Source organism: Octopus sinensis, linkage group LG3, assembly GCF_006345805.1.
Source record: "Octopus sinensis linkage group LG3, ASM634580v1, whole genome shotgun sequence".
Classification (NCBI taxonomy): Eukaryota; Metazoa; Mollusca; class Cephalopoda; order Octopoda; family Octopodidae; genus Octopus; species Octopus sinensis.
In genome coordinates this window covers 42,950,400-42,962,899 of record NC_042999.1, presented here as the reverse complement: position 1 = coordinate 42,962,899, position 12,500 = coordinate 42,950,400, and the positions used below count along the sequence as shown (strand labels likewise).

Here is a 12,500-nt window from a genome sequence, read left to right as displayed (position 1 = left end):
AGAAGTTTGTTTCTCAGTCACATATCTCAGAGTTCAATCCCACTGCATGTTATCTTGGGAAAGTGTTTTCTGTGATAGGCCTGAGCTGACCGAAGCCTTGTAAGCAGATTAGGTGAGCAGAAACTGAAAGAAGCCTGTCATATGTGTGTGTGTGTGTGTGTGTGTGTATGATCATGAAACCAGCACTTGCCACCAGTCCTTGAGCCTCCATTTGTGTGCATGTGTGTATGTGTGTGATCATTTTATAGGCACAGGTGTGGCTGTGTGGCAAGAAGTTTGTTTCCCTAAGGTGGCGAGCTGGCAGAATCGTTAGCACGCTGGGCAAAATGCTTAGCAGTATTTTTGTCTGTCTTTACGTTCTGAGTTCAAATTCCGCCGAGGTCAACTTTGCCTTTCATCTTTTCGGGGTTGATAAATTAAGTACCAGTTATGCACTGGAGTTGATGTAATCAACTTAATCCCTTTGTCTGTCCATGTTTGTCCCCTCTATGTTTAGCCCCTTGTGGGCAATAAAGAAATAACAAGTTTGTTTCCCAGTCACATGGCTTAAGGTTCAATCCTATTGCATGGTGTGTGTGTGTGTGTGTGTGTGTGTGTGTGTGTGTGTATTACTGTCTCTCTGCCTTGACGTTGTGTGATAGTTATGAATGTCACCATCACGCAAGAAGTGTCTTTTGTTCCTAGTTCCTTATCACATTAAGGAGAAATGTTACCTTAGTCGGAAACAGGAGAGGGTTGGCAACAGGTAGAGCACCTGGTTGTAGAAAATCTGCCTTATCAAAATTCTGCCTGATCCATCTGAGCATGGAGAAAGCGGATGTAAAAACTGATGATAATGATGATGACTTTATGTCTCTGTTTAATCATCATACTGTTTGTCAGCCAACGACTAATTAATTACAAACACCTAATCACTGCACTGATCACTGAATTCTGTATCAGTTCCACTTCAGTTACTCAGATAACAGAATTTACACTAGTGTAAACATTCTTGTTAATAGAGTTTTTATGACCATGTAATATTACACATTGACAACTGAAGCACCGCAGACACCAGCACTAACATCAGCTTCATCACCACCACCATCATCATTGTCATCATCACTCTTACCACTATCATCATCATTATCAACATTGCTCAAGACAGCAAATAGTAGAATAATTAGCAAGTCAGAAAAAAATATTTAGCAGCATTTCTTCCGACACTTTATGTTCTGAGTTCAAATTCTGCCAAGGTCAACTTTGCTTTCCGTTCTTTCAGTGTTGACAAGACTAGTACTTATTGAGCACTGGGGGAGGGGGGAGTCAATGTATTTGACCCACCCCTTCTCTTAAAATTGCTGGCCTTGAGCCAACGTTTGAAATCATTAACCCTTTTGTTATTGTATTTATTTTGAGATGCTCTGTGTTTCTTTCAATTACTTTAAATATAACAAAGAATTTCGTAAAATAACTTTGTTATCATTCAGCTAGTGTTAGGAACATAAATTGTGACTAAGGTTTGGTAGAAGATTTTAATTCAAAACTTATGAAAACAAGACATTTGTAGTCAGAGCCAGAGGTGGTTTCAGCCGGGTTGGTAACAAAAGGGTTAAGGAACTGAGCTAGCAGAGTTGCATATTGGACAAAGTGCCTAGCAGCCTTTCTTCTGGCTCTTTACGTTCTGAGTTCAAATTCTGCCAAGGTCAACTTTGCCTTTCATCCATTCAGAGTTAATCAAATAAGCACCAGTAGAGTACTGGGGTCGGTTTACTTGACTTAGCCCCCTCCCTTAAAACTGCTGGCCTTCAGTCAATAAGGCAGCGAGCTGGCAGAATCTTTAGTACACTGGACCAAATGCTTATTGATATTTCTTCTGGCTCTATACATTCAGAGTTCATATTCCACCAAGGTCAACTCTGCTGGTCATCCTTTCAGGGTCAATAAAATAAAGTCCAGTCAAGCGCTGGGATTGATGTAATCGACTTAATCTTTGCCTAAAACTGCTGGCTTTGTGCCAAAATATAAAATTACTGCCATGTTTATTTTCCTTACCTTATGTGATGTGGCTACAATAGTGAACTAACTAACTACTAATACATGAGGTGTGGCTATGTTTATGAACTACCAATGGCTATGTTTATTATCAACTCTGAGAAGTGGTTATATTATTGAACCGTCAATACTTGAACTGTGACTGTATTCATTACCAACTCATAAGGTGTGGTTATTAATGAACTGTCAATTCTTGAAGGGTGGCTATAATCATTAATAATTCATGATGTGGCTACATTATCAAACTGTCAATTAATTTTTGAAATCTGATTATATTCATTACCATGTCATGAAATGAGGTTACACTAGAAAGCAAGAAACTCAATAGGTGTGGTTATATTAATGACCACTTCATGTGGTAAGGTTACATTAGTGAATAACTTGTGTTGTATTTAATTTAGTGTTTTATAAACTTACGAGATGTTATTTCATATCTGTTTACTGTAACTGTAAGTATTAATATCCTGTATGATACAAATCTGCCTGAGAGTGCATATATGAAGGGGTGCCGAAAAGTTTCTGGCTTTGGGTAAAGGAAAATACAGAAAGATCAGTTTATTGTGATTCTATTCAACATGTTCCCCTCTCAGATTCACACACACCTTGCAGTGGCCCTTCACTTTTCCTAAGCCATGTAAAAGAACTTGGAAGGTTGGGCCTCCAACCAAGCCTTTTGTGAAACCCTTAGAGCCAGGAACTTTTCAGCAACCTATTTCTTTACTACCCACAAGGGGCTAAACACAGAGGGGACAAACAAGGACAGACAAACGGATTAAGTCGATTACATCGACCCCAGTGCGTAACTGGTACTTAATTTATTGACCCCGAAAGGATGAAACGCAAAGTCGACCTCGGCGGAATTTGAACTCAGAACGTAGCGGCAGACGAAATACCGGTAAGCATTTCGCCTGGCGTGCTAACGTTTCTGCCAACTCTCCGCCTTAACTTTGCAGCAACCTGTCGTATCTCTGAGTCCAAGACCACTTGAAATTGCCGGAGTCAAAACAGTTTTGTTTATATGTTGTTTTAAAATAAGTTATAAACTTGCTAATCTGAAAGCAAAAACTTTAATCCCCTACGCCATCATTTGTTTACGTTCTGTAATGTCTTCAATTACAAAATGAACAACAAGGCGCAGGAGTGGCTGTGTGGTAAGTAGCTTGCTAACCAACCACATGGTTCCGGGTTCAGTCCCACTGCGTGGCATCTTGGGCAAGTGTCTTCTGCTATAGCCTCGGGCCGAACAAAGCCTTGTGAGTGGATTTGGTAGACGGAAACTGAAAGAAGCCTGCCGTATATATGTATATATATATATATATATATATATGTCTGTGTGTGTATATGTTTGTGTGTCTGTGTTTGTCCCTCTAGCATTGCTTGACAACCGATGCTGGTGTGTTTACGCCCCTGTCACTTAGCGGTTTGGCAAAAGAGACCGATAGAATAAGTACTGGGCTTACAAAGAATAAGTCCCGGGGTCGATTTGCTCGACTAAAGGCGGTGCTCCAGCATGGCCGCAGTCAAAATGACTGAAACAAGTAAAAGAGTAAAAGAGTAACTAGCTGTAAAAACTTCCCTAACATAATATACCAATGTATGAAAGTAAACATGGAAATATGGACGTAAAAAAAAAAAACAAAAAAAAATGGACGGAAGAAGTTTTAGACAGACTATCAGAATGAAAATACGAGGGAGTTGTTTCATTATTTTACTATCAAAACAAGTCTTACCTGTCTCAGCCGAGTGTTGAGCAATCTTCTCATCAATCATCTCACAAATCTTCTTCCCTACAAAAGATTTGTTTGTCAACAGGTTATACCTATCAAGAATATTAAAGCTGGATATGGAGAGTTTAAATGCTAAAGGTTAAGAAGGAAAATAGGGCTGTACCATCTGCATAGGATTGGTACCATTGGATCATAATAAACTACATGTGACCAAAGTGGAGATTTTAAAATTAGTTTACTCCTACTTTGCTAGAATAAAGCATTAGATGCAACTTCCTATGCGGAACTCTTGTGGAAGTTTTTCAAAGTAATACTCATGGGTTCATCTATCTTTTTGCTTGGTTTTGTCTTTGTCCTGTTATGTTGGGGTCTCTAGTAATCTTTCTAACCAGGCTATGTAAAATGTTTACATGTTACCTGTAGATCTCAGTGACTTGACATGTGTATGCATATGTGTGTGTGTGTGTGTGCGCGTGTGTCTGTGTGTGCGTGCATAAATGCCCCGATTTTCACTTGTCACTCTCTCAGCAAAATGGTGATATGATGTTTACATCCCTCGTTGATACTAGGACCAGTCTGTCTATGCGTTCAAAAAATAGCAGAATGAAAAAAAAATTGAGAAACAGGTAAAGGTTGGTGACAGGAAGGGCATACAGCTGTAAAATGGTGCCTCAAGTCCTTGTTCAGCCCATGCTAGCATGGAAAAAGGGCATTATACAAAAGAGTAGTACAGGGCAAGCAAAGTAGGATGTTCATTGTTTTTCTTAAAAATTATTCACAGCTAGCTTAAAAGCTGTTCGATAGGGTGGCTTTTAAGTTAGCTCTTGTGGAGGGCTCTTCATTGGGCCTTGGGCCCAATAATGACACTTCATGCATTGAGTACTAATTAAATTTTATTAAACTTGGCCAATATTTTTCAAGCAATGAACAATTTTCAACAAAAGAATGATATAATTTGTCGACTTGGAACTTATTGCAAAGCTGCATAGTAAACAACATTTGTTGTCTTCCAATTCAGGGGGGTCAGTACAATTTTTTTTCTATCTAACCTCTTTCTTTCTTTATCTCTCTCTCTCTCTCTCTGATAATTGTATTCAACCATCACTATCACCAGTACCACCACCATCGCCAGCACAACTGCCATACACACACACCATTCAGACTTCTGACGCCACCACAATCAATACCTTTGACTTTGCCGCCTTCCCTTCCACCACCAACATCACTGTCTTTCTCATCGATTACTATCACCATCACCCCTGACTGCCTCGGCTACCACCACCACTACTACCACCACCACAATCGCTGTCGCCCTTGCCTCTATCACAACTGCAACTCATACTATTACTATCACCCCGTTACCATCACAATCGTCAATCTACTATTGCCCTCACCGTCTCTATGACTACTATTTATTACTCTCACCCTAACATGAGGTATAGTGGAAGTGTCATTGAATAGTGAGAGAGGAGGTCAAAGTGTGACAAACTGATACACAGAAATTCGTTTTGGCATTTATTATCATAGATGCAAATACATTAACATGGTTTGAACTTGAGATAAAAAGAGAGTTGATTATGAACAGTTTGCTGGGAATTCATGATTTTATTCTAAGATAAAAGAATGAATAAAAAAATACAAAATACAAACCAAAGTTCTCTAAAATGCGACATTCATTACCACTTCTTAGAGGGAGAGGATATTTCTTTAATGAATTTATGGCCTACAAAACAGTACAAAAACAAAATGAGTTAGTTAATTTGAAGAATGGAATTTTTGTAAATGAAAATATTACAAAGAAAATTAAAGAAAAATTAACAAATAACCAAAGGGTATATCAGTTTCTAAGTGTATAACTTCCAATATGGAAGTGTACCTGATGGACAAAAAAATGTATGAAAAATGTAAAGGAACTTGTTTTTCTTAGCTGTATAGCATTTAAACTGGCCATATCTGGCCCAAATATTCTATCTTTTCTGTACTCAGACTGGCCAGATCTGACATCTCACACCTACACTACAATGTCATTCTAGAAATAAACGACACCACTGAACTCTTGAAGCTATAGGATAATGCATGATTAATTCAAATCAATGTGAATAATAATAATAATAATAATAATAATAATAATAACCACCACCATGGCATGGGTTGGATGGTTTGACCAGGGCTGGTAAGCTGCACCAGACTCCAGTCTGATTAGGCATGGTTTTCTACGGCTAGATGCCTTTCCTAATGCCAACCACCCTGAGAGTGGAATGGGTGCTTTTATGTGCCACTAGTATGGGTGCTGGTGGCAAATGTGTGTGACACCAGCATCTGCCATAACTGTGGTTTTGCTTGGCTTGATGGGTCTTCTTCTCAAACATGACATAATGCCAAAGGTCTTGATCATTGCCTCTGTGAAGCCCAGTGCTTGAAAGGAACTCAGCCACTTTGCCTCTTTGCATTATTTGACGGAGGAATCTGAATGCTAAAGGGTTAAGATGTTTGCACCCTATGGAGGACAGGTCAATGACTTTTCTTCATTGTTCTCAACAATGGGTCCCTGGGGGAAAGCTTTCCTTTCCAGGTCTTGTTGGGTTTAAATTGTCACTGATGCTTCTGTAATTTTGCTTTTTTTCTAGACTTGGATTGTGGCCTTATGCAAACCCATTTTTACTTCTGGGTAGAGGTGATCCATATATGCCTGGCCTCATTCCTTTAAACCTTTCAAGCATGACAGACACTACCAAGAGTTTGCCCTCCACTGGCATAGCTCTCAGTGTGACCGAGCCACATAAGCCACCACAACTGCAACAAGGATTATCATACAGCAGTGAAACATGGACACTGACAAAAAAATTATCAAACCGGCTAGATGGCTGCTATACACGGATGCTACAAATGGCTCTAAATGTGAAATGGCAGTAACATACGACAAACAAATACCTTTATGGAGACTTACTGGGAGTTAGCAAGAAGATTGGGCAAAGATGGCTATGACCATGTGGTCCCTGTGTGTACCACATTAAACTGGAAGAATTCAAATTAGTCTTATGGAACCTTCTTCATGGTGATGTAAGATTAAGAAAACATCGTCACATCTGCATTGACAATTTGATTACAGACACTGGCTCAGAATGTATCCAGGACCTTGAGGCAGTGGTGGGTGGACTTTGTTGCTGCAGCCTGGGCTGGAATCCACTCATAAAAAAAACCATAAAAATAAAATTATTGTTCCACCAAAACTGTCCCTCTCCATGCTACCAGAATTACTATCATGTACACATACAAGCCACATGGCAAAATGTGCCTTCATGCACATGGGTGTTTGTCTTCCTCTTTATCTTGTTGTTGTTTGTGCATTGCATAAAATGCAAGGTCGTTGTTCATATAAATGCTGCTATTGTTTACAATCTGCCACAAAAACATGTCCAGCTATTGAGCTGTTCATTGTTCAAAGGACCAAAGGAAATATTACCATCTTTGGTAACAGAAAGAACATCTGGCTGTAGAAAATCTGTCCCAGTAAGTTTCATGTCATCCATGCTAGCATGTGGATGTTATGATGATGATGATATGTATAAATCATTTTATCATTTTTAACCCTTTAGTTTCCGTATTTATTTTGAGATGCTCTATGTTTTTTTTTTTCAGTTAATTTTAAATATAACAAAGAATATAGTAAAATAACTTAGTTACCATTAAGTTAGTGTTAGGAGCATAAATTGTGACTAAGGTTTGGTGGAAGAGTTTAATTCAAAACTTATAAAAACAAGACATTTGTAGTCAGAGCCGGTTTCAGCCAGGTTGGTATTGAAAGGGTTAATATTCATTTTCCTTTTGTTAAACACAGAGTGTTGTGTATGAACCTATATGTATGTATGTGTGTGTGTGTTTGCATGCATATGTATGCATGTGTTTGTATTAGTATATCGTGTGCTTGTCTGTTGTGTGTTCATCATATATTCTAGTTGATTACTATGTGTTAATCAATATTTCAAGAATTCTTAATAATGTCCAAATTAACAGAACAGCTCAATTCTTGCCATCATCAGACACACACACATACACACACACACAAAAGTGCAGACACATATTCACAAATTCAGACAGCCAAAAATGCACTTACAGGTACCTTAACATGTACATACAAACAACTGCACATGCATATGCAGCTAACCACACAAGCATATATGGAGAACTATGCATATGCACGCAATCAAACATATATACACACAACCACATATACATACACACATACAACTACATACGCAATCATGCAACCACACATTAATGGATCTTTGTTGTTCCATTATGAGTATTCAGTTGTTTGATATCAACTGAATTATCTGCTCCTAAATTAACATGTAGTCCACAGCCATGTGCCCCTTTCAGACTTCTATACAGTTTCCTTCTACCCAATATCATTCACAATGTATGAGTCAAACCAAGGCCAAAGAAAATGACATTTACCCAAGATGTCACACAATGGGATTGAAATTGGGATCTTACGGTTGTGAAACAAACTTCTTAACCCTTCAGCCATACTGTGTCTACAACCACACATACAAAGTAAATATGTCTGTGAAAATATGAAATTTGGGACAGAAGAACCACAAAGGAACATATGGAAAGATAAGAAAAAAAATCACCCACAATGGACGCTGACATGCTTGACCCCTCATCAGCTACCAAACAAATATCATTATAATTTCGACACCTTTCGGAAATATTGTGCAATTTGGCAGTGTCAGCAACATAGGCTGCTGGGGTATAAATGAGTGTACATAATAGACAAAACATGCATGGAGAAAATAAAACAAAGCATCATAACAAGAAAAGACAAAGTCACAAGACTGAATGGTAGAATTATGAGAAGGGAAAGCATTCATACAGGAGTGGCTGTGTGGTAAGTAGCTTGCTTATCAAACACATGGTTCCAGGTTCAGACCTACTGTGTGGCACCTTGGGCAAGTGTCTTCTACCATAGCCTCGGGCCGATCAAAGCTTTGTGAGCAGATTTGGCAGACAGAAACTGAAAGAAGCCTGTTATATATAGATATATATATATGTACAAAATTTAAAGGACTGACCACTAAAAGTGGACGGTCAACATGCTAGATATAGACGTCAAATTCGCTATTTAAATTTAAATTTTGTATGTAAAAATATTTTAATCTTCGGATTTTTTTAATATGTTAGGCCACTGGTTTTAATTGATTAATATCAATTTCTACCCTTATTAAATTTTATATATGTATATATATACATTATATATATCCCACCTTTCTACTTCCGGTCTTTCAAAATGTGACCTCGTGAGTACCGTTGGCGATTTTTTTCCTCTGTCTTCCCTTCTCGGGATCTTTCCTTCTCCTATGTTTCTGACGAAGAGCTCCGCTCGAAACGTTAAACCCTCCTTCTTCCCTTAGCGCCCAATAATACTATATTTGTTCCACGTCCTCGTGTTGTTGTGTTTTTTGTTTTTTTTGTATTTTCTTGTTTGGATTAACTATATATATATGTATATATATATATATATACACACACACACACACATATATATATATATGTATATGTTTGTGTGTCTGTGCCTGCCCCTCCCCCCATCACTTGAGAACCGATGTTGGTGTGTTTACATCCCTGTAACTAAGCAGTTCGGCAAAAGAGACCGATAGAATAAATACTAGGCTTACAAAGAATAAGTCCTGGGGGGGGGGGATTTGTTTGACTAAAAAAAATAAATAAATAAAAAATAAAAAGGCAGTGCTCCAGTATGGCCACAGTCAGATAACTGAAACGAATAAAAGAATACAACAAAAGAAACAGATAAGCAACAACAGTAACAGAAAAAACAAAAATAATAATTGCCACAGCGAGAGGCATCTGTGAACACAGAATGTCTTTCGACTATGAGACATCATTGACAATATTTGAAGTTACCTTGCTGTAGGTATATTGAACTTTGCTGCCTTTTTCACTAGCTTCCATTTGCCATTCTTTTAGCCACTTGACAATCAGTCCATTTGGGTTGGAGGGTAGGATCTTCTTTTTTTTAACACCTTTTCTTGCCATTGTTGTTTTTGTTGTTAATTCTCCTCCCCTTTTATTCATCTTTACGCACTGCAAGTATAAAATAGTATGGTATGGATACAACAGAATGGTGACCACGACGATGACAATGACGATAAAAGCTGTTAATGTTGATGAAGTCGTTAAATACCAAGTCAGTTTTGACTGAGTAGACAAATGTTCAAGAGTGTAACAGACATCACCCTTCATCATTTTTCTTTTAGACAGTGCATTAAGGACAACATTATTCAATATGCCATGCTCACTTTTTTTTGTTGTTGTTTTGTAAAGATGGTAAGGTGCGAAATGAAGGCAATTTTGACTGCTATTTCTTGCAGATTGAGCAACTGGTGTAATTTCAAGTTTGAAAATTTATCACATTCATCATCATCATCATCATCGTTTAACGTCCGTTTTCAGCGCTAGCACGAGTTGGACGGTTCGACCGAGGTCTGGGAAGCCAGGGCCAGCACCAGGCTCCAGTCTGATCTGGCAGAGTTTCTACAGCTGGATGCCCTTCCTAACGCCAACCACTCCGCGAGCGTAGTGGGTGCTTTTTACGTGCCACCTGCACAGGTGCCAGGGGGGTCCGGCATTGGCCACAATCGGTTGGTGCTTTTAACGTGCCACCGGCACGGAAGCCAGCCAAGGCGGTGCTGGCATCGGTCACGTTCGGATGGTGCTTTTTATGTGCCCACATATTTTAATTCTTAAGTGGACCAGCAGTGTTAGTGGGGGTGCCCTCTTTAAAGCTTCTCTTCATGCAGCTGAATCATGGTGACAAAGACTGCAGGAAGAAGCTTATCCTTCTTCAGGATATTGACAAAGGCCAGGAACAGAAACTGCATGTATTTGTGGTGGGTAAAGTAAAATGACAACTGAGAAATGGAACCAAAACTCCAACTTCAGTTTTATCAGAAGCATCATTTCAGTAAAATTTCCATAACATTAATCATGTTGATCCTGTGATGGAATGGACAAGGATTTTACTCTTGATGGCTTATATGCTCTAGACACAGATAAGCAGCAACTTTTATTCCTATAATTTGCCACAAGGGCATTATACAGATATAGCTGCAGGTTGGACATTACATTAATGAGATGAAATGATAAACGAAATTATGATATTAATGAGAGGAGCAAAAGATGCCCGCCGATCTTCTGCTTCTTCAAAAAACAAAACGTGGTATTAAACCTCTTACCTCAGTTCTTACTATTACTGGACTTAATAGTCCATTACAAATTGAAGTGCTGAGCCTCTTACAAACAATAACATACAATAAACATTTTAGGCACTAAAGCCTCTTTATCCTTTCTCCCCAATCATGCTTTTGCCTCCCGCAGGCAATGCTCCAGCTCCAGGTCGGGGCCCCAGAAGGCGAACTTAAACTGGTCCTTCGGGAAGAAGTCCAACACCCTGAACATATTAACTTCCGATATGACCTCCATAGTCACCTGCAGAGGCCAATCCGGGTCTTCAGTCCAGAGCATGGGCTCCTCCCTTCGGCCCTCTAGCTTCCTTAAGAAGCTCTGTATTGCCCCTCCCTTATGGAGGAAGATAACAAAATCATCTCTCGTCGCTCTGGGAGGGGCCACAGTTTCCTCTGTCGGTGGCACAGTTCCCACCGACAAAGTTTCAGGGCATGCCGGCAGTGTAGCATCAACTGCCAGCAATGTCCTGACCTTGATCTTTTTTCTTTTTCTCCCCTTTGCTACGGGAGCAGCAATTTAATGAGCTGATTCACACTGATTCTGCTTGAAGATTTCATGAAGACTTTACATGTATCTGTGGAGTACTCAGCCACTTACAAGTTAATTCAATGAGTCTGGTAGTTTAACTGACTGAACAACTACATGGGCTTTGCCTTTCAATCTCCTTGGGTTAGAGGATATAGGCACCAGCTGAGCACTGGGGTTCACGTAGTCAACTAACCTTCTGCCCACAGGCCTTGTGCCTACAGTACAAAGGATTATTATATCCTGGTGGGATCAATAAAATAAATACCAGTTGAGCATGGGGATCAATATAATTGACAAAACTCTCCTCACAAAATTTCAGGCCTTGTGCCTATAGGAGAAAGAATTATTGCCGGTGGCACGTAAAAAGCACCATCCGAATCGTGGCCGATGCCAGCGCCGCCTTGACTGGCTTCCGTGCCGGTGGCACGTAAAATGCACTAATCTGATCATGGCTGTTGCCAGCCTCGCCTGGCACCTGTGCAGGTGGCACGTAAAAAGCACCCACTACACTCACGGAGTGGTTGGCGTTAGGAAGGGCATCCAGCTGTAGAAACACTGCCAGATCAGACTGGGCCTGGTGCAGCCTTCTGGCTTCCCAGATCCCCGGTCGAACTGTCCAACCCATGCTAGCATGGAGAACGGACGTTAAACAATGATGATGAGCTGGAAGAATCCTTACTGCGCCTGACAAAATGCTTAGCGGCATTTCTTCCAACTTTACATTCTGAGTTCAAACTTTGCTGAGGTCGACTCTACCTTTCATTCTTTTGGCAGGGGTTTGATAAAACAACACCCAGTTAAATACAGGGATTGAGGCAAATGACTAACCCTCTCCCTCAAAATTTCAGGCCTTGTGCCTAAAACAGAAGCAACTACAGGGTGTCCCAAAAGTCACTGATGGGTTTCAATTTTTAATAACTTCCTTAACTTTACAAATAAATG

General features: G+C 39.6%; 1 protein-coding gene across 2 annotated transcripts in view; it reads right to left on the bottom strand.

Annotated features, from left to right (window-relative positions):
• LOC115209745 (crossover junction endonuclease MUS81-like) overlaps positions 1-12,500 on the bottom strand; it is a 63,346-nt gene that overhangs the window by 41,988 nt on the left and 8,858 nt on the right. For both annotated transcript variants that reach the window (XM_029778255.2, XM_036500947.1), the window contains exons 2-4: positions 9,690-9,869; positions 5,412-5,484; positions 3,765-3,821 (exon numbers count right to left, since the gene is read on the bottom strand). In XM_029778255.2, the coding sequence (XP_029634115.1) occupies positions 3,765-3,821; positions 5,412-5,484; positions 9,690-9,860 (301 nt within the window). In that variant the 5' untranslated portion in view covers positions 9,861-9,869. The remainder of the gene's footprint in view (positions 1-3,764; positions 3,822-5,411; positions 5,485-9,689; positions 9,870-12,500) is intronic.